The sequence below is a fragment of the Nerophis ophidion genome, linkage group LG29 (genome assembly GCF_033978795.1).
Source record: "Nerophis ophidion isolate RoL-2023_Sa linkage group LG29, RoL_Noph_v1.0, whole genome shotgun sequence".
NCBI classification, from domain to species: Eukaryota; Metazoa; Chordata; class Actinopteri; order Syngnathiformes; family Syngnathidae; genus Nerophis; species Nerophis ophidion.
In genome coordinates, this window is record NC_084639.1 from 16,115,155 (window position 1) to 16,138,566 (window position 23,412).

Sequence of the window (23,412 nt, forward strand, 5' to 3'; positions counted from 1 at the left end):
ACCTCACTGGGGGGGAAGGAGCCTGAGCTAGAGAAGTTCCAGCTGGATATAGTCGGACTCACCTCGACGCACAGCAAGGGCTCTCAAACCAGTTCTCTCGAGAGGGACTGGACCCTCTTCCACTCTGGCGTTGCCGGCAGTGAGAGGCGACGGGCTGGGGTGGCAATTCTCGTTGCCCCCCGGCTCAAAGCCTGCACGTTTGAGTTCAACCCAGTGGACGAGAGGGTAGCTTCCCTTTGCCTTCGGGTAGGGGGACGGGTCCTGACTGTTGTTTGTGCTTACGCACCAAATAGCATTTCAGAGTACCCACCCTTTTTGGGAACACTCGAGGGAGTACTGGAAAGTGCTCCCCCGGGTGATTCCCTTGTCCTACTGGGAGACTTCAACGCTCATGTTGGCAACGACAGTGAAACCTGGAGAGGCGTGATTGGGAAGAATGGTCGCCCGGATCTAAACCCGAGTGGTGTTTTGTTATTGGACTTTTGTGCTCGTCACGGATTGTCCATAACAAACACCATGTTCAAACATAAGGGTGTCCATACGTGCACTTGGCACCAGGACACCCTAGGCCGCAGTTCCATGATCGACTTTGTAGTTGTGTCATCGGATTTGCAGCCTTATGTTTTGGACACTCGGGTGAAGAGAGGGGGGGAGCTTTCTACCGATCACCACTTGGTGGTGAGTTGGCTGCGATGGTGGGGGAGGATGCCGGACAGACCTGGCAGGCCCAAACGCATTGTGAGGGTCTGCTGGGAACGTCTGGCAGAGTCTCCTGTCAGACAAAGTTTCAATTCACACCTCCGGGAGAACTTTGAAGATGTCACGAGGGAGGTGCGGGACATTGAGTCCGAGTGGACCATGTTCCGAACCTCTATTGTCGAGGCGGCTGATTGGAGCTGTGGCCGCAAGTTTGTTGGTGCCTGTCGTGGCGGTAATCCCAGAACCCGTTGGTGGACACCAGCAGTGAGGGATGCCGTCAAGCTGAAGAAGGAGTCCTATCGGGTTCTTTTGGCTCATAGGACTCCGGAGGCAGTGGACGGATACCGACGGGCCAAGCGGTGTGCAGCTTTAGCGGTCGCGGAGGCAAAAACTCGGACATGGGAAGAGTTCGGGGAAGCCATGGAAAACGACTTCCGGATGGCTTCGAAACGATTCTGGACCACCATACGCCGCCTCAGGAAGGGGAAGCAGTGCACTATCAACACCGTGTATGATGCGGATGGTGTTCTGCTGACTTCGACTGCGGATGTTGTGGATCGGTGGAGGGAATACTTCGAAGACCTCCTCAATCCCACCAACACGTCTTCCTTTGAAGAAGCGGTGCCTGGGGAATCTGTGGTGGACTCTCCTATTTCTGGGGCTGAGGTCGCTGAGGTAGTTAAAAAGCTCCTCGGCGGCAAGGCCCCGGGGGTGGATGAGATCCGCCCGGAGTTCCTTAAGGCTCTGGATGCTGTGGGGCTGTCTTGGTTGACAAGACTCTGCAGCATCGCGTGGACATCGGGGGCGGTACCTCTGGATTGGCAGACCGGGGTGGTGGTCCCTCTCTTTAAGAAGGGGGACCGGAGGGTGTGTTCCAACTATCGTGGGATCACACTCCTCAGCCTTCCCGGTAAGGTTTATTCAGGTGTACTGGAGAGGAGGCTTCGCCGGATAGTCGAACCTCGGATTCAGGAGGAACAGTGTGGTTTTCGTCCTGGTCGTGGAACTGTGGACCAGCTCTATACTCTCGGCAGGGTTTTTGAGGGTGCATGGGAGTTTGCCCAACCAGTCTACATGTGCTTCGTGGACCTGGAGAAGGCATTCGACCGTGTCCCTTGGGAAGTCCTGTGGGGAGTGCTCAGAGAGTATGGGGTACCGGACTGTCTTATTGTGGCAGTCCGCTTCCTGTATGATCAGTGTCAGAGCTTGGTCCGCATTGCTGGTAGTAAGTCGGACACGTTTCCGGTGAGGGTTGGACTCCGCCAAGGCTGTCCTTTGTCACCGATTCTGTTCATAACTTTTATGGACAGAATTTCTAGGCGCAGCCAAGGCGTTGAGGGGATCTGGTTTGGTGGCCACGGGATTGGGTCTCTGTTTTTTGCAGATGATGTAGTCCTGAGGGCTTCATCTGGCCGGGATCTTCAGCTCTCACTGGATCGGTTCGCAGCAGAGTGTGAAGCGACCGGAATGAGAATCAGCACCTCCAAGTCCGAGTCCTTGGTTCTCGCCCGGAAAAGGGTGGAGTGCCATCTCCGGGTTGGGGAGGAGACCCTGCCCCAAGTGGAGGAGTTCAAGTACCTAGGAGTCTTGTTCACAGGTGGGGGAAGAGTGGATCGTGAGATCGACAGGCGGATCGGTGCGGCGTCTTCAGTAATGCGGACGTTGTATCGATCCGTTGTGGTGAAGAAGGAGCTGAGCCAGAAGGCAAAGCTCTCAATTTACCGGTCGATCTACGTTCCCATCCTCACCTATGGTCATGAGCTTTGGGTCATGACAGAAAGGATAAGATCACGGGTACAAGCGGCCGAAATGAGTTTCCTCCGCCGGGTGGCGGGGCTCTCCCTTAGAGATAGGGTGAGAAGCTCTGCCATCCAGAAAGAACTCAAAGTAAAGCCGCTGCTCCTCCACATCGAGAGGAGCCAGATGAGGTGGTTCGGGCATCTGGTCAGGATGCCACCCGAACGCCTCCCTAGGGATGTGTTTAGGGCACGTCCAGCTGGTAGGAGGCCACGGGGAAGACCCAGGACACGTTGGGAAGACTATGTCTCCCGGCTGGCATGGGAAGGCCTCGGGATCCCCCGGGAAGAGCTAGACGAAGTGGCTGGAGAAAGGGAAGTCTGGGCTTCCCTGCTTAGGCTGCTGCCCCCGCGACCCGACCTCGGATAAGCGGAAGATGATGGATGGATGGATGGACCCCTGGTTTATATTTACCTAACACAATTTCCCAATTCATACGGAAACGGGGATTGTATATATACATATACATATATATATATATGTATACATATATATATACATATGTATACTGTATATATATATACATATATATATATATTTATGTATATATACATATTTATAATATAAATATATATATATGTATATATATAATATATATATTTATGTATATATATACATGTATATAATATAAATATATATATGTATATATAATATACATATAAATATATATATGTATATATATAATATATATATATATATATGTACACACACACACACATTCATACTTATACTAATTTTCTAGTCCAGTTGCCAGTTGGCTGGCACACATGTGCAGTGGGCAATTGCTGTCATTAAATTTTCATGGGGCTTAAAAAACAGCTCACAACTTTGAATCGGTTCTCTTGGTTCCCTCAAGAGCCGTTCAAAAGACTTGATTTGTCCGCGAACATCATACTGTAGGTCACTTCATGCAACGACTGCACCTTCGTTATGTCCAATGTGAATATGTTAATTATTCAGTGTTTAGTGCTGAAAGACACAGTTTTTTGTTTTCATGTTGGTATTTGAGGTTGCGAACGCCAGTCGGTTCATCAAAGTGTGGTTATCAACCACGTTTTTTTCCGATCATTTTAACATTGTAATAGTATTAATCGTGTTATCTTTATCACCGTTTAGTTACATCCCTACTTCTGTTACCGTGGCAACCCTTTATCGTGTATTTTTTTTATTTTTGATCAAATGTTGCAATGAACAAAACGAACGAAGGTGAGGTGTGTTCACATCACATGTTACCCTGGCAACCATTTAGGTCACTTTCTGCATGAGTCAGATTTATTTTGTTAAAGATACAGTATTTTAATTTTACTGTCTCAACTAGTGAAGAATAAATGACACCTGAGTGTTCGCTATGTTTGATACAAAAATATTGATACCGCTAATACCAGAAATGTTTGCTCTAATATTGTCAAATTAAAATACTTTTGATACTTGAGTTATTTGAACCAATGCTGTGATTGTACACCGCTGGCAGATGATTTCCCAATATACAGTTTTTTAAACTATGGTACTCGCTTTCGGATGGGAAAAAAAAATCAGCGGTACCGCACATCACTGGCTGTATGAACACTGCACTGATACTGTGTTGCCTTTTAACAATGGCGCCCTCTGCTGGATTAAAAAAGATTTGCATAAACAGCTATGCTGAAAGGAATATGTGAAATGTGCAACTCTAATGGTATTAAAAAAAGAAAAGAACACCAGAAAACAGTCTTCTCTTCAGGCATAAAGCGAGAGAGACTTTAGAGGTCCTTTGTCGTGACTCGTTTTCCATGTGAAGTTCCAAAACTTTATTTTCCTCGACAAAAAACATGTCACAGATGTTTGTATTTACAAAAGAAAAAATTTATAAAATGAGACACTAAAATGACGTTGTTGAGTTCAGTAAAGGTTGGTTTTCTTCATGATCCGCAGAAACTCCTGCTCGTTGACCTCGCCGTCTCCGTCTCGGTCCGCCTCGTCAATCATCTCCTGCAACACATTGTTGGCGTGTTGGTCAAAATGACACTGAGAGGCTCCAATTTGAAAGCAACTTGCGACGCATTGACTATCCGCAGTGCGAAGCAGCTTCTAAAAGGGTATGTGCCGCCATGGCTGAAAATAAACAGTTGCTTCCAGGTATCATCACTGGAGTAGTGTTGTGTCATTCCAACGAACAAATCTTTTGAGTGAAAGTACTGACCCGAATCACTTCATGAACTGATTCGTTCCTTTCTCAGTTCAGTTGAGCTCCGCCGCGACCATGCTGGTATGAGTGGAACTGGCGCATTCTGTGACTCACTGAACCCTCGACGTCGGAGGGTAGGGACTGAGCGAACGTTTCGTTCACCAGGGATTAACGACATGAATCACTCAGTGAACGACAACGCTCTCGCTCTCTGCTTGCCCCAATGAGGCAAGTGATTCTCCTCCCGTCGCGGGGATATATTATATATGTTTCATGCCATTGGCATCCGTCCATCCATCCATTTTCTACCGCTTATTCCCTTTTGGGGTCGCGGGGGGCGCTGGCGCCTATCTCAGCTACAATCGGGCGGAAGGCGGGGTAAACCCTGGACAAGTCGCCACCTCATCGCAGGGCCAACACAGATAGACAGACAACATTCACACTCACATTCAAACACTAGGGCCAATTTAGTGTTGCCAATCAACCTATCCCCAGGTGCATGTCTTTGGAAGTGGGAGGAAGCCGGAGTACCCGGTGGGAACCCGCGCATTCACGGGGAGAACATGCAAACTCCACACAGAAAGATCCGGAGCCTGGATTTGAACCCAGGACTGCAGGACCTTCGTATTGTGAGGCAGACGCTCTAACCCCTCTGCCACCGTGAAGCCATCCGTTCTCCATTCATTCTCCAAGCTAACAGCTAATGTTGACTCAAGCCACATGTAAACAAACACACACGCGCCCCATCCCCATTATCTCAACACATAACTAAAGCTTCCCAACTCTGTCTTTCTACTTTGACTTCTCCAATATTAATTGAACAAATTGCAAAAGATTCAGCAACACAGATGTCCAAAATACTGTGTAATTATGCCGTTAAAGCAGACGACATTTAGCTGTGTGTGTACGCAGCGCTCATATTCATAGCAGCCCGTGACGTCACGCGTATACGTTATCATTACGCGACGTTTTCAAGAAAAAAGTCCCAAGAAATTTAAAATTGCAATTTAGTAAACTAAAAAGGACGTATTGGTATGTGTTGCAAAGTTAATATGTCATCATTGATATATAAACTATCAGACTGCGTGGTCAGTAGTAGTGGGTTTCAGTAGGCCTTTAAGCTAACTGCTAAAGCTTCAATGTAAAGTCGGGCTGATCGATCTAGATGTCAATACTACTACATTGATACTGCTACATTGCTTGGTACAGGGGTGGACAGAGTGCGGCCTGCAGCATATTTACAGGAAAAAAGTAAGAGGAAAAAAAGACATAATTTAATACCACAATTTTTAATGGTGTTTTTCAAGTTAAACAGCCATTTAAAAACAAAACATAATGTCAGCCAAATAAGTGACAAATTGCATATTAGTTATTACAATCAATCTTTCTTCTATTACATTATTTCTTTTTTTATATAATTTTACTGTTTTTTCTGTTTTTAACAATTTGCTACAGAAATGTCCCCTCAGAGTGCACTGATAACTGATAATGATACACATTGTCATGACAAAGTTTGCCTTTAACAGTGTTTGTAATAACAGCGTTATGAAACAATTAACACCGTTAGTTTTACTAGTAACGACTAATCTCACTACTTCTGGGTCCGTGACAACGCTGTTAGCGATAGCTTGAAGTGATGTTTTATGTGGTTTTTTTATCGACGACAAGACGACGCCATTAGGAGCAGCAAGTTCTACGCAGGAAATATCTTTTTACTGGTGAAAGCAACAAGCAGTATCGCACTAAAATGATCTTGATATCACACAGGGAGAGGCAACACAGCAGACAACAACATACGCACACAATGGGAATATTGAACAACAAATCACATCAACTTGCCTTCCAAGCAATACCCCGTTCGTTGACAAGAAGATGTGAAAGCCATGTCACATTCATTCAATCTCTTTATTAAGCTGAGGAAACAATCTGGTGGAAAGATTCAAAACAGCTGCTAACTTCTAAAGCTAACCAACACTGCTCCGCTGAAGCCCTCTATATCGTCACTAGGCATATGAAACGTCTCAATTGCATATGCCAGATAATATAATTATAATTTTTTTAAGTAACGTATTATTTACCCCCCCTAGTTATTAATTACATTTATTAAAGGGTAATTCTGTAAGTAATTTAATTACTTTTTTGGTAAAGCAACAATTAAATTGTATTACTTTTTGTAAGTAATTTTCACAACACTGGTTTAAAAAAAAAAAAAAAAATATATATATATATATATATATATATAATATATATATAAATATATATAAATGGGGTGTGGGAAAAAATCGTTTCAAATACGAATCGAATCGTCGAATCGTTTGTGCGAATCAGAATCGATTCTCATTTTAAAAAAATAAATTTTTGAATTTTTGAATTTTTTTTTATCAATCCAACAAACCACTACACAGCAATACCATTACAATGCAATTCAATTCCAAAACCAAACCTGACCCAGCAACACTCAGAACTGCAATAAACTGAGCAATTGAGAGGAGACACAAACACGACACAGAACAAACCAAAAGTACTGAAACAAAAATTAATATTATCAACAACAGTATCAATATTAGTTAAAATTTCAGCATAGCAGTGATTACAAATCCCTCTTTGACATTATCATTACACATTTATAAAAACAAAAAAAAGTGTCACAGTGGCTTACAATTGCATCGCATCTCATAAACTTGACAACGCACTGTGTCCAATATTTTCACAAAGATAAAATAAGTCATATTTTTGGTTCGTTTAATAGTTAAAACAAATTTACCTTATCAGTTGACCTTTACAATTATAAAAGCTTTTTTTTTTTAAATCTACTACTCTGCTAGCATGTCAGCAGACTGGGGTAGATCCTGCTGAAATCCTATGTATTGAATGAATACAGAATTGTTTTGAATCGGAAAAATAATGTTTTTGAATCGAGAATCAAATCGAAAAAAAATCGATTTATTATCGAATCGTGGGACACCCAAAGATTCACAGTGCTAATATATATATATATATATATATATATATATATATATATATATATATATATATATATATATATATGTGTGTGTGTATGTTTCTATACATATATATATATATATACATATAAATATACATATAAATATATGTATATATATGTTTGTTATGTTTGTATGTATACAGTATATATGGATGTGTGTATACATACGTACATATATATATATGTGTGTGTATAAATGTTTATATATATATATATATATTTTTTTTAAACACTTATAATAACTACTTAAAAAAAGTAATTAAAGGTTTTCTCATTATGTCTCAAAATGGCTCGAGAATCTCTGTGAGATTGATACTATTTGATCTATTTATTTGAAGTGTTTTGGTGTCATCAATTAGATATATATATGATAATAGCTTCAATAAAGAGGCAAATTGTTTTTCCATACTACTGCTACTTTCATATTTTGTAAGATAGTCCCCTGCAAGGTGCCCTTTCTTGGCCAAGCATACTAGAAGAAAATAGTGATTGTTCACCTGCAGCTCTTCATCTGTGAGGTTCTCCCCCAGCTCCTTGGCGACTCTCTTCAGGTTCTTGAAGGAGATCTTCCCCGTGCAGTCGTCGTCGAACAGCCGGAACGCCTTCAGGATTTCTTCTTTGGAGTCCTTTTCAGTCTGGTGGAATGTGAAACACAAACCAGATGTTATGGTCAGAGATGACGATCCCATCAGTGAAAAGGTTGACTCAATCCACACGTCTTATATTACACAAAATGTCACGCAGTAGGTTTGACTTTTGGATTATTTTAAGTGTTGGTATTATATTTATATTATGAATTGTGTTCATTATCAATAATAAAAACCCACGACCGCAGTTATTTTATAACTCCACTTTAGTGTGTGTGTGTGTGTGTCTTAATTCCCAGTCTTTCCTGGCCTGCATTCACACTGGTCATGCGTGTTATGACCTATGGCTGAGCGATAAAACAATATCAATATCGTCTTGGACACCTAATACACATCAATAAAAAAAAAAAAAAAGTGTTTGATAAAGGGTTCGACATACAGTACAGACCAAAAGTTTGGACACACCTCATTTTATGTGTTTTCTTTATTTTCATGACTATTTGCATTGTGGATATGTTCATTCATATTTTTGATGCCTCAAGTGCCAATCTCAAAACATGTTTTATATTCTAGTTAAAATAGCCACCCTGATTACTGTTTTGGACACTTTCGGAATTCTCTTGATGAGCTTCAAGAGGTAGTTACCTGAAATGGTTTTCATTTCACAGGTGTCATAGTTTTGATGCCTTCAGTGACAATCTACAATGTAAATAGTCATGAAAATAAAGAAAACGCATTGAAATGAGAAGGTGTGTCCAAACCTTTGGCCTGTACTGTACATGTCCTGTATATATATTTTTTTCTTTGTCTGAAGCATCGGCAAGTTGCGAAACAAGGCTGGTTGCTAACCAAGCAACGCAGGAAGTGAGACGCTAAACCGTATCATCTATTTTGTTTGGTGGTATGGCGGTTGATTCTTTGAATGGAGTGAGAAGAGAAAAGTCAAAATGAAGAAATTGTGGATAAAAGAGGGAAAGTCACCTGGACATGATGGATTGTCAGAGGAAGGTTACATTTGAAATTAAAATGTTTTAGTACAGGGGCCACTGGATCCGGAAAGTGGGTGAGGCTGGGCCGCAGAAAAGATTTCATAAAAAAATCTAACATGCACTTTTTAATGAATTCACCTTCTATGAATGGCTTTCCCGCCCTAACAACATACTTGCCAACCCTCACGATTTTTACGGGAGACTCCCGAATTTCAGTGCACCTCCCGACAATCTACCGGTGCAACCATTCTCCCGAATTTGTCCCAGTTTTCACCCGCCCGACATTATTAAGGGCATGCTGTGACTGCACTGCCTTTAATGGTTCTCAACCTTTTTTCAGTGATATACCCCCTGTAAACATTTTTTTAATTCAAGTACCCCCTAATCAGAGCAAAGCATTTTAGGTTGGAAAAAAAGAGATAAGGAAGTAAAATACAGCACTATTTCATCAGTTTCTGGTTTATTAAATTGTATAACAGTGCAAAATATTGCTCATTTGTAGTGGTCTTTCTCGAACTACTTGAAAAAAAATTGATAAAAAAATAACAAAAAAACTTGTTGAAAAATAAACAAGTGATTCAATTATTAATAAAGATTTCTACACATAGAAGTAATCATCAATTTAAAGTGCCCTCTTTGGGGATTGTAATAGACATCTATCTGAATTAATGAACTTAATTCTAAAAATTTCTCCACAAAAAAAGGAATCTTTAACATCAATATTTATGGAACATGTCCTTAAAAAAATGTAGCTGTCAACACTGAATATTGCATTTTTGTATTTTTTTTTTCACAGTTTATGAACTTGCATTCATATTTTGTTGAAGTATTATTCAATTAAGACATTCATAAAGGATATTTGAATTGCTGCTATTTTTTAGAATATTTAAAAAAAATCTCACGTATACCTTCAAGTACCCCACAATGTCATAGCGTCCGCTTTTACATCACACAACCAGCGTGCCGGCTAAGTAACATGTTGTATGAGGATTATGCAGATCCACGTAAGTGACTGCAAGACATACTTGATCAACAGCCATACAGGTCACACTGAGGGTGGCCGTATACACAACTTTAACACTGTTACAAATATGCGCCACACTGTGAACCCACACCAAACAAAAATGACAAACACATTTCGGGAGAACATCCCCACCGTAACACAATTTAAACGCAACAGAACAAATACCCAGAGCACCTTGAAGCCCTAACTCTCCCGGGCTACAATATACACCACCTCAACCTATGCAAGTAGGGAGGGTGGGGGTTGGGGGGTTTGGTGGTAGCGGGGATGTATATTGTAGCCCGGAAGAGTTAGGGCTGAGTGGGATTCTGGGTATTTGTTCTGTTGTGTTGATGTTGTGTTACAGTGCAGCTGTTCTCCCAAAATGTGTTTGTCATTCTTGTTTGGTGTGGGTTCACAGTGTGGCACATATTTGTAACAATGTTAAAGTTTTTTTTACGGCCACCCTCAGTGTGACCGTATGGCTGTTGACCAACTATGCATTGCAATAACACACGTGCGTCTTAAATACCCAGATACAACATATAACTGGGCTTGCACGCTGTATGTACAGGATCTAGGTGGCGCTAGAAACAGTGCCATCATGGCACCCCCTGAATATTGTTGATTGTGAGAAAGTCGACAGGAATTCTAGAGAATGGATGCCCTGAAATTCAGGGGTCTCCCGGGAAAATTGGGAGCATTGGCAAGTATGACGCTGCCAAGCGCTGTTCATGCGGGCCGCACTAGCATTAAATTGTCATATCTCCACATGTTTGAGACCCCTGTTTTAGTAGGTCATAAAAATAAAAAAATCAATAATTATCGATATCGACCGATATACAAACCCCGTTTTCATATGAGTTGGGAAATTGTGTTAGATGTAAATACAAACGGAATGCAATGATTTGCAAATCCTTTTCAACCCACATTCAATTGAATGCACTACAAAGACAAGATATTTGATGTTCAAACTCATAAAGTTTGTTTTATTTTGCAAATAATAACTTAGACTTTCATGGATGCAACACGTGCCAAAGTAGTTGGGAAAGGGCATGTTCACCACTGTGTTACATCACCTTTTCTTTTAAAAACACTTAATGAACGTTTGGGAACTGAAGAAAATAATTGTTGAAGCTTTGAAAGTGGAATTATTTCCCATTCTTGTTTTATGTAGAGCTTCAGTCTATCAACAGTCCGGGGTCTCCGCTGTCGTATTTTAGGCTTCATAATGCGCCACACATTTTCAATGGTAGACAGGTGTGGACTGCAGACGGGCCAGGAAAGTACCCGCATTCTTTTTTTACGAAACCACGCTGTTGTAACGCTTTTCTTACTGAAATAAGCAGGGGCGTCCATGATAATATTGCTTGGATGACAACATATGATGCTCCAAAACCTGTATGGACCTTTCAGCATTAATGGTGCCTTCACAGATGTGTAAGTTACCGATGCCTTGGGCACTAATACACCCCCATACCATCACAGATGCTGGCTTTTGAACTTTGCGCCTATAACAATCCAAATGGTTATTTCCCTCTTTGTTCTGGAGGAATCCACGTCCTGTTTCCAAATATAATTTGAAATGTGGACTCATCAGACCACAGAACACCTTTCCACTTTGCATCAGTCCATCTTAGGTGAGCTCAGGCCCAGCAAAGCTGGCGGCGTTTCAGGATATTGTTGATAAATGTGTTTGGATTTGCATAGTAGAGTTTTGACTTGCACTTAAAGATGTCGCGACCAACTGCAGAGACTGACAGTGGTTTTCTGAAGTGTTTCTGAGCCCATGTGGTGATATCCTTTACACACTGATGTCGGTTTTTTATATCAGTACCGCCTGAGGGATCAAAAGTCCGTAATATAATCGCTTACGTGCAGTAATTTCTCCAGATTCTCTGAACTTTTTGATGATTTTACGGACCGCAGATGATAAAATCCCTAAATTCCTTGCAATAGCTAGTTGAGAAATGTTGTTCTAAAACTGTTCGACAATTTGCTTATAAATTGGTGACCCTCGCCCCATCCTGGTTTGTGAATTACTTAGCATTTCATGGAAGCTGCTTTTATACCCAATCATGGCACCCACCTGTTCCCAATTAGCCTGCACACCTGTGGGATGTTCCAAATAAGTGTTTGATGAGAATTTCTCAACTTTATCAGTATTTATTGCCACCTTTCCCAACTTCTTTGTCACGTGTTGCTGGCATCAAATTCTAAAGTTAATGATTATTTGCAAAAAAAATTTTTTTTATCAATTTGAACATTAAATATGTTGTCTTTGCAGCATATTCAACTGAATATGGGTTGAAAATGATTTGCAAATCATTGTATTCCGTTTATATTTACATCTAACACAATTTCCTAACTCATATGGAAACGGGGTTTGTAAAACACTTATATCATGATACAGATTTCAGCCCTATTGCCCAGCCCTACTATGACCTATTTACTTTTCATCTTTACTCATTCAATGACTTCTCTTCTGCTGTTTTACTGTCATTTATCTGAGCTTGTGGATTATTTGGAGTCATTCTGATTAGTCTGCCCAATTTGAAATGTGGATTCGTCAGACCACAGAACACTTTTCCACTTTGTATCAGTCCATCTTAGATGAGCTCAGGCCCAGCTAAGCCGGCGGTGTTTCTGGGTGTTAATGAAATGTTTTCGCTTTGCATAGTAGAGTTTTAACTTGCACTTATAGATGTAGCGACCAACTGTAGTTACTGACAGTGGTTTTCTGAAGTGTTCCTGAGCCCATGTGGTGATATCCTTTACACACTGATGTCGCTTTTTGATGCAGTACCGCCCGAGGGATACAAGGTCCGTAACATCCTCGCTTACGTGCAGTGATTTCTCCAGATTCTCTGAACCTTTTGATGATATTACAGACTGTAGACTGTAAAATCCCTAAATTCCATGCAATAGCTTGTTGTCACAAAGTGGTGACCCTCGCCCCATCCTTGTTTGTGAATGACTGAGCATTTCATGGAAGCTGCTTTTAAACCCAATCATGGCACCCACCTGTTCTCAAATAGCCTGTTCAATAAGTGTTTGATGAGTATTCCTCAACATTCTCAGTCTTTTTTGACACCTGCGCCAGCTTTTTTTTTAAAACATGTTGCAGGAATCAAATTCCAAATGAGCTAATATTAAAAAAAAAAAAGTTTTCTGGTTCGAACATTAAGTATCTTGTTTTTTAACTTTCACTTACAGATGTAGCGGCGGACTGTTGTTACTGACAATGGTTTTCTGACGTGTTCCTGAGCCCATGTGGTGATATCCTTTACACATTGATGTCACTTTTGAAGTAGTACCGCCGAGCGATTGAAGTATGGCGTCACATTAGTGCCAAAAATCCAAGGGCATAAAAACTGTTATCGCGCGCTGATTCTCCACTTCGTGCGCGCGCGACACCCTTTTGCGCGCGTGTGGCGCCTTCCTGCACGCGCGCGGTGCCTTTTTGCGTGCGCGCGGTGCCTTTTTGTGTGCGCGCGGTGCCTATGTGCGCGCGCGCCATCTTCGTTTTGACACTTTGGGGGCGGGTATGCTTAGACGGCCTCTTCTTTCTGATTGGTCGGGCGAAAAAAGCTCAGGGCCAATCAGAAGTATAGCAGGGCAGGTCATCGTCAATATGTATCAAGATGATACAGCTTCTGTCGACAAACAAATTCTAAAAAGTCCAGATTTAGTGGAGTTGTGGAAAATGCCAATTGAATTTTATCTAAAAGTGTTTGAAGAAGGTAATGTCTCATCTGTTGAGAGAACATCACATAGTAATGAAGTGTCAAGATCAATCTCTCTTTTCATACACATACAACCAGTCGACAGATGTCAGTCAATGATGGAAATTATATTTTCAAATATGGTTTTCCTCACTTGTCTGTTTAAAAAAAAAAAAGTTTTTCATTTAATATTTGTATATATAAATATTGAATGTATGCCACAATGGGGGACTATTAATTTTCTTTCCTCTATCTACTTTAAGTTTACACCAAAGTCTACCCAAACCCACTTATCTATGCGTACTTCATATCAAGACCATATGATTAGCATATGGGCCTAATTATTGATGTGTTGATTGCAATTACTATTTTAGTACAATAATGAATGACAGGTTATCACTACAGTAAATTAATATGGTTTTAATATTACTATAAAAAGTATTTACGTTTCTGCAAACAACTCAAACTATGGAAAATTAGATATCAGCCCAGATCAGTATAGATGGCTGATGTATTTAAAAAAACAACAAAAAAAGCTAGCTCCATACATTAGGCAAATTAAATCTGAGAGATAATAGTGTAAGACTTACTTGTTCAACCATGATAGCCCCATGAAAACATGATTTCCTTTCTTTTTAATCCCAGGGAACTGCCATGGACCTTTCATCATAGATATGAATAAACACTGGATGTTTCTCCAGCGTAGCGGCCATCTTACTTCGCACAGCTGGACATTTTATTGATGTCAATGGTACATGTACTATTCAAATATACATAGACATAAAAAAAAAAAAAAATCGAACATTGGCAGCGCGCGCGCAAAAAGGCGCCGCGCTCATGCACAAAGTCATTACACGAGCGCAAAAGGGTGTTGCGCGCACGCACGAAGTGGAGAATCAGCGCGCGATAACAGTTTTCATGCGCTTGGATTTTTGGCACTAATGTGACGCCATATCGAAGGTCCGTAATATCATTGTTTACATGCAGTGATTTCTCTAGATTCTCTTAACCTTTTGATGATATTACAGACAGTAGATGAGATTATGGCCCAAATAATCACAACTACTTTTGAACAATATTAAAAACAAAGTATTAATTGCTGGGTAAAACATATTAGTGGAAATGTACTTGCAGTGGTGGGGTTTGTGACTGTGAATGCAGTCATTCATTTCTAATGAACTGTTGGTTCTGCCAGAGACTGGAGGAGAGGCGGATGAAGCGAAAGGGTTGCAAAGGTAGCGTGGAGCGCCGGGATGGACGACCTTTTTGCTGGATGGGCGTGTAACGGACACTTCTATACCGCAGACTGGAGAATGGCTGGGAGGTAGTGGGCAACCTGGGACGGAGTCGGCTCTTGGTTGTTTTGTTGGCTACGCTAGTTTGTGGCCATGTGGCCTCAAATGATGGCGTGGAGCACCGCAGTAACGGGTGTTGAAATTGTGTTTTTGTTTCGTTGGTTTTCTATGCATGGTGTATCGACACTTCAGAAAACCACTGTCAGTAACGACAGTTGGAATCTGTAGATGCAAGTTAAAACTCTACTATGCAAAAGGAAAGCCTTTGGCAAAAACTCCTAAAAACGCCACCGGCTTCGCTGGACCCGAGCTCATTTTAGATGGACTGATGCAAAGTGTTAAAGTGTTCTGTGGTCTGACAAGTCCATCCATCCATTTCCTACCGCTTATTCCCTTTCGGGGTCGCGGGGGGCGCTGGCGCCTATCTCAGCTATAATCGGGCGGAAGGCGGGGTACACCCTGGACAAGTCGCCACCTCATCGCAGGGCCAACACAGATAGACAGACAACATTCACACACTAAGGCCAATTTAGTGTTGCCAATCAACCTATCCCCAGGTGCATGTCTTTGGAAGTGGGAGGAAGCCGGAGTACCCGGAGGGAACCCACGCATTCACGGGGAGAACATGCAAACTCCACACAGAAAGATCCCGAGCCTGGATTTGAACCCAGGACTGCAGGACCTTCATATTGTGAGGCAGACGCACTAACCCCTCTGCCACCGTGAAGCGTGGTCTGACAAGTCCACATTTCAAATTGTTTTTGAAAACTGTGGACGTTGTGTCCTCCGGAACAAGGAGGAAACCATCTGGATCGTTCTAGGCGCAAAGTTCAAAAGCCAGCATCTGTGATGGTATGGGGGTGTATTAGTGCCGAAGGCATGGATAACTTACTCATATGTGAAGACACCATTAATGCTGAAAGGTACATACAGATTTTGGAGCAACATATGTTGCCATCCAATCAATGTTATCATGGACGCGCCACAATGTGTATTATTTATTGCTCATGTTTTGGATTTTCATTTTATTTTTGTAGCTGTATGTAGAAATGGCCTCGCTGAAGTGGCAGCTGGTTGCATAATTGTTTATCTTCTTTGTTATTTTACTCCTGTTTTTTTATCTTATTTTTGTGGAAATTTGTTTCTGCACTATGACCACATAAATTGTGGGATAAAGTCTAACCTGTCCTGTTTCCTGGAGAAGTCGCTAACATGCTGTGGATTTAATTTTTATATCATTCTGAGCATTTGTGTTTTATATCCATCATGAACTGTGGTGGGTCTCATCAATCGGAGAGGAGCCAAAGTCATAACGGCTTTGCAGCCATTGTACTGGGACATTACCATTTTCAGAGTCATCATGCTGAGAAAGTCGCTGAAGTCGATTGTTCCGGAACCTTCCTTGTCAATGTCTGCGATCATCTTCTTGATTTCCTCCTTCTTGGGTTCAAAGCCAAGAGCTCTCATGGCAACCTGACAGCAGAATAAACACAACAGAGGTCCCAAAACTTTTTTCTTTTTTTAAGCATTGGAAACATTACCTTTAGCTCTTTGACGTCAATCTTGCCTGTGCCGTCAGCGTCAAAAAGGTCGAAAGCTTCTTTAATTTCCTGCTTCTGTTCTTCACTGAGCTCAATCTTAGAAGCGGGTTTCTTCTTCTGACCGGCAACCGGAGTTGATTTTCGGTAAGACGACGCCTGCACAAGAAAAAACTAACAGATGAATGCTTATTGTTGGTAACGTTACTGTCAATATCTGATCGGTCCCGGACGCCCCGATGGGTGCACGCATGCGCAAAGACTACGCCACTTCCTGTCAACATCTTTTACGACAGTAATGTTTCTGTCATCTTTATTTCAATAAAAATTTGATATTAAATGATTTCAGTTAAAAAAAACTTTATTTTAAAATACAGTAATATACATGCATGTCATAATTAAGATTTAATTTTAAAAAACATTTTAAAATACAATATTCACAGAAACATGAAAGAAGTTCTTAGCAGCCATTAATGACAAAGAAATCAATCTTTTTTTTAAATCACTTTAATTACATACATTTACATTTTTTTGGCCTCAGATACAGATTCCTCCTAAAAAAAATGAATATTTATAAAATAAATTGCGCATGTCATTCATTGAAATGACAGAAGAATGAAAGTGGTTCAAATTGTTGCGATTTTACTGTTTTGTTTGTTTTTTTCAATCTACACCTTGTTAATTTGTATATTCCTTTTTAATATAATGTGTTTTATACGAAACAAGTACAACAATTCTTCTCAACAAAAGAGGAGAAATATAACCTTAGAGGAAAATCTAATATAAAATATTTGTATGCTCATACAATAGGGTGTAACGGTACACAAAAATTTTGGTTCGGTACGTACCTCGGTTTAGATGTCACAGTTCGGTTCATTTTCGGTACAGAAAGAAAACATCAAAATATACATTTTTTGGTTATTTATTCACCAAATTTGTAAACACAAGGTCCATTGCCAGAGTTAATGTGGTCAACATATATAAAATAAAAACTAAATAAGATAAGGCTCAGAATGGTTTCTTAACAAAACCTTTCTACATATAAATTGCTTTTTTTGATTCATTGAGACTTTTATTAGTACATTGCACAGTACAGTACATATTCCATACAGTTGACCACTAAATGGTAACACCCCAATAAGTTTTTCAACTTGTTTAAGTCGGGGTCCACATTAATCAACGTTAAACTGCCTGAAGTTGTTGCTCGGATTAAATAAAATGACAAAACTTTTCTTCTACATATAAAAAGTGCAACATTAAACAGATTCAAGTCAGATTAAATTTCCCCCCCCCCCCAGCCTGGCTAACTTGGTAGTAAGAGGATATATGTGATCATTGTTCTTCCACCATATAGGAGGGTCAAAATCTACTTTTAACGCAATTTGGACTTAAAGCTGCTGCTATAAAAACATTTGTTATTGCTTTAGCCCTGCCTGACCCGCCAAGGAGAGGCTGCTTGAATGCGGTTGTGACGCTTCAAATGGGTTAGCATGTGTTATGAGAGTAGTGTATGTGTGTGTGTGGCCCTTTAATATGGGACAGCATGTGCGGAGAGTGAGTGGGCGAGCGAGGTGAGGGAGCGGTAGGTGAGTGTGGGGAGTGGCTAGTGTTTTGTTGGATGGGCTGTGTGCAAGACCTCAATAAAGCCACGATTTGCAAATAATCGCCGGACTCTTCATTTACCCTGGAGTCCGGAGCTGTGGAGACCCGCTACCGAGTAGAGTGAAGGGTGTTTCCCCCGAGAATACATCAGCCCTGGAGGAGTGTCTCCCCTGTGCTCCTCGAGCCGAAAGCAGGAAAGGTGCAACACATGTTTGACGTGTTGTCAGGAGCAGCTGCTGAACAATGTCGGCAAACCTCCGTCCTCCATTGTTGTATCGCGCAACCAAAGTGTTCCCAAACGGGAGATCTTAACGAGGCAGGAGGGTCTTTTACATGTTGTCCTAGCCCGGTTGCTGCGAGCAAATGTACTCGTTCGGTACACCTCCGAACCGAACCGAAACCCCCGTAGCGAAACGGTTCAATACAAATACACGTACCGTTACACCCTTATCGTACAATACGTAAAACCTTTAGTAAATCAGTATGTTTAATTCAATTATGGAACGGATTAACCAAATAAATCATACAAAGCACCAATATGATTCAGTTTAAGCGACTGTTCAAACAAGTGTTCACAAAGTACACAGAACAAGAATTATAATAAACATCTTGAACCCTTTTTTTCTATTTTATTGAGACAAAGACTATTTATGTATTTAATATTTGTACGCTTACTATGGTATATTATTTATTTGTTCACTGTTTCGTTACAGAGAACAAGGAAATTGGAGAAAATTGCTATGGTATGAAAAGGGGTAGGATTAAATAAACTCTGCTTCTTCCTACTCCTTTTCGTATGTGCTGTAATTAAACAGCTGGAATTGTGTGATGCTTTACATTGTATTGTATGCATGTTCCAAATAAACTGAAGCTGCATGTTCTCCCCGTGACTGTGTGGGTTCCCACCGGGTAATACAGCTTCCTCCCACCTCCAAAGACATGTACCTGTGGATAGGTTGATTGTCAACACTAAATTCACTCCAACCCACTTCTCCAAAGTGGGCTGGCTCAGGGTGGAGGACAGAGTAAAACAACTTGCACTGAGCCTAGTCTATAAAATCCGCTACACCTCCCGAATACCGAAGTACATGTCAAACTACTTCCTTAATAACCGCCATAACCACATCACCAGAGGGAGCTCCACAAACCACGTTAAACCCAGATTCCGATCTAACAAATGTCTTAACTCAATCTCTTTCTATGCCACATCAATGTGGAATGCACTCCCAACAGGTGTAAAAGTAAGTGCATCTCTATCCTCCTTCAAAACCGCTCTAAAACAACACCTCCAGGCAACTTCAACCTTTTACTAATACCCTCCTCCATTCACATACCATCTCCCTGGATTGTAAATAAGCAAATGTATTTCTAATGTATATTCTTGTTCTTATGCTATCTGAACTCACTATGTTCTCTGCTGGCTGTACATATCCTACTAAATAAGACCCACACTGTTTCAATGTCCACATTTCTCTATTGATGCAATTGTTGATGACTGAAGTACTGATATCAACCAAAGCTCCTCATCCCACCCCCCGGATTGTAAATAATGTAAATAATTCAATGTACATACTACGATGATTAACTTGTGTGATGACTGTATTATGTTGATAGTATATATTTGTACCATGAATTGATTAACGTGGACCCCGACTTAAACAAGTTGAAAAACGTATTCGGGTGTTTGGAGAGGCGGAGGCAACGGGCCGACGGCGGGACAGGGCACGCTGCCCTGCCCAAGATGGCGGCAAGAGGGCGGATGATGCGGCGGGGCTTTCCGCGAGCGACGCCGCCACAATTTGACTCAGGTGCGTGGCACACACACCTGCACACAGTTAACTGATCTCCTCCTGCTGTATAAAAGGGGAGAAGGGGGAGAGATCAAGAGAGTTGGAGAGCCTGCAGGAGCGGATGAAGAGCGATCGGAGAGAGACGGAAAGGAGAGACGGAGCGCACGACAACGACGCGGCCGACTGAAGGAGAGCGAGGAGCGAGCAGCGGACGGAAAGGCTGAAAAGCAACCCGGCAAAAGACACTATCATTGAAAGAATAAAAGAGTCAAACCTGCTCAAAAGCATGTCCTCCCATGGTGATCTGCTGAACCCGAGCGACGACGGCTTAAGACGGTCACAGGGTGTTACCATTTAGTGGTCAATTGTATGGAATATGTACTGAACTGTGCAATCTACTAATACAACTTTCAATCAATCAATCAATCAATCAATCAATCAATAGTCCTAAGGTGTGACTGTTGTCTCTCTGTGTTGAGTCGACCCTGCGATTAGGTGGCACTTGTCCAGGGTGTACCCGAATGCAGAATGAGATAGGCTCCAGCGAACCCGAAAGGGACAAGTGGTAGAAATGGATGGATGGATGGACTGAACATTAACTACACTAGTGTTTTTCAATCTTTTTTGAGCCAAGGCACATTTTTTTCATTGAAAAAATCCGAGGGCACACCACCAGCAGAAATCATTAAAGAATGTAACTCGATATTGACAATAAAAACTTGTCATCGCAATTGTTTAATATGAATTTGAACCATAACCAACCATGCATTCACTATACATGTCTCAAAGTACGGTCACGACCTATCACATAACGCCGTGATTTTTTAAAAAGTTTTTGATGTTTTTCTGTGTGGTGTCTTGAGCTCCTATTTCGGTAGCTTTTCATGTTTTGTTGGTATTTTCCTGTTACATTTTGATGTCTTCCTTTGAGCACTATTCCCCGCAACGTGCTTTGTTTTAGCAACCAAGACTATTTCAGCTGTTGCTAGCCTTCTTTGTGTGGATATTGTCATGTCATGTACGGGATGTACTTTGTGGACACAGTCTCTGCTTGACACATTGTAAGTCTTTGCTGTCGTCCAGCATTCTGTTTTTCTTTACTTTGTAGCCAGTTCAGTTTTAGTTTTGTTCTGCATAGCTATACCTAAGCTTAAATGCCTTTTCTTAGGGGCACTCAGCTAATTTTTTTTGTTTAAGCATTAGATACCTTTTTACCTGCTCACTGCCTCCCGCTGTTGTCTGCATATAGTGATAATGACAAACCATCGTCGTCTCACACGACCTGTTCCCGACATCTACAAAGCAATTAGTTCCCGGCTGCCACTTACTGATATGGAAGAGTATTACAGTTACTCTGCCGAGCTCTAGACAGCACCAACCACTCAACAACGGTACATTATTTGCAGATTATAATTACTGGTTTGCAAAAAATATTTTTAACCCAAATAGGTGTAACTACATAATCTCCCACGGCACACCAGACTGTATCTCACGGCACACTAAGCCGCGGCAGAGTGGTTGAAATACACTGAACTAGACATTCAAACATCACAGCACGTGACGTCGCAGAAACTCCGTCCTATTATACTACGAGTCCAGGAAGTGACGTTTATTCGCGCATGCGTGGACCGTTGAGGTTGTGACAGATGCTATAGCATAGTTTAAAGGCCTACTGAAACCCACTACTACCCACCACGCAGTCTGATAGTTTATATATCAATGATGAAATATTAACATTGCAACACATGCCAATACGGCATTTTTGGTTTACTAAATTACAATTTTAAATTTCCCGGGAGTTGTGTATTTGAAACGTCGTGTAATGATGACGTGTACGCAAGACGTCACAGGTTTTTAGGAAGTATGAGCGCTGCACACACACACACAGCTAAATGTCGTCTGCTTTAACGGCATAATTATACAGTTTTTTTGGACATCTGTGTTGCTGAATCTTTTGCAATTTGTTCAATTAATATTGGAGAAGTCACAGTAGAAAGATGGAGTTGGGAAGCTTTAGCCACACAAACAAACGGTGATTCCTTGTTTAAAATTCCTGGAGGTTAAACTTTCCTATGGATCAGAGCGCGGTCAAGAGAACATGGATCCTGACCACATGTCAACCAGCAGGTTTCGGTGAGAAAATTGTGGTTAAAAAGTCAGTTCTTACCGGAGAAAAGCTGAGCTTGTGCCGTCCATAGCTTCCGTCGACTCCCCTGAGATATCAAGACACCCGTGGAGACACCCTTCCGACTATCAGGTAATATTAAACTCACTAAAACACTAGCAACACAATAGAAAGATAAGGGATTTCCCAGAATTAACCTAGTAAATGTGTCTAAAAACATCGGAATCCGTCCCAATGCAATCGTGTTTTTTTTTTTTTCTAGTCGGTCGCTATCAATATCCTCAAACACAAATCTTTCATCCTTGCTCAAATTAATGGGGAAATTGTCGTTTTATCGGTCCGAATAGTGACGTCATCGTCTGCGACTTCCGGTGAAGGCAGGGCTTTTCTGTTACCGACCAAAAGTTGCGAACTTTATTGTTGATATTTTCTACTAAATCCTTTCAGCAAAAATATGGCAATATTTTGAAATGATCAAGTATGACACGTAGAATGGACCTGCTATCCCCGTTTAAATAAGAAAATCTCACTTAAGTAGTTCTTTAACCAGACATTCAAATATCACAGCACGTGACGTCGCAGGAACTCCGTCTTATTATACTGCGAGTCCAGGAAGTGACGTTTCTTCGCGCATGCGTGGATCTTTGAGGTCGTGACGGTTGCTATAGCATAGCTTAACAGTTGTTTGGACTTCACCATCATGCCAACTGGCGCTGGCTTCCACACTAACAAACCACAGCAACACACCTCCGTGCATTGACGCATATACTGAATAGATATCCTACATTATTATACAACACATACCATTTAAAGGTGTTTTCCAGGAGAACTTGAAGATTCAAAACTCTACTGCTTGCCACCGAGACCCCGGAAGTCGATGAAAAGGATACTTTTGCCGCTCACTTTTCACGTACCCTATCCCCAATTCACCCAAAAAATACGAAATGGCGTCCGCCTTTGTGACGTTTGTCGAAAGTTAGTGCAGATGGCGTAACCTCCTGTGTTTTCTCAGCTTTCATTCAGTCGTCAAAGTAAGGGGATGGTTTTGTGGCTTTCCACAACAAACTATTCAAACATGCGGTAGCCACGCCCAG

The 23,412-nt window shown here is 41.4% G+C and overlaps 1 protein-coding gene across 1 annotated transcript; it reads right to left on the minus strand.

The window, feature by feature from the left end:
- Positions 1-4,268: 4,268 nt before the first annotated feature.
- cetn4 (centrin 4) lies at positions 4,269-23,412 on the minus strand. The gene is made up of 5 exons (XM_061891765.1): positions 23,123-23,412; positions 16,805-16,960; positions 16,608-16,736; positions 8,162-8,299; positions 4,269-4,464 (listed from the first exon to the last, which is right to left on the minus strand). The coding sequence occupies exons 1-5, from the start codon at positions 23,123-23,125 to the stop codon at positions 4,375-4,377; spliced, it is 516 nt and encodes a 171-aa protein (XP_061747749.1). The 5' UTR covers positions 23,126-23,412; the 3' UTR covers positions 4,269-4,374.

Bases quoted from the DNA above. Each gene is read 5' to 3' on its own strand.
- cetn4 (XM_061891765.1), bottom strand. The intron at 8,300-16,607 runs GTAATGTCCCAG...ACATTCCACCAG, and splicing joins GCATGATGACTCTGAAAATG to ACTGAAAAGGACTCCAAAGA. The intron at 4,465-8,161 runs GTGAACAATCAC...AATGTGTTGCAG, and splicing joins TCACAGATGAAGAGCTGCAG to GAGATGATTGACGAGGCGGA.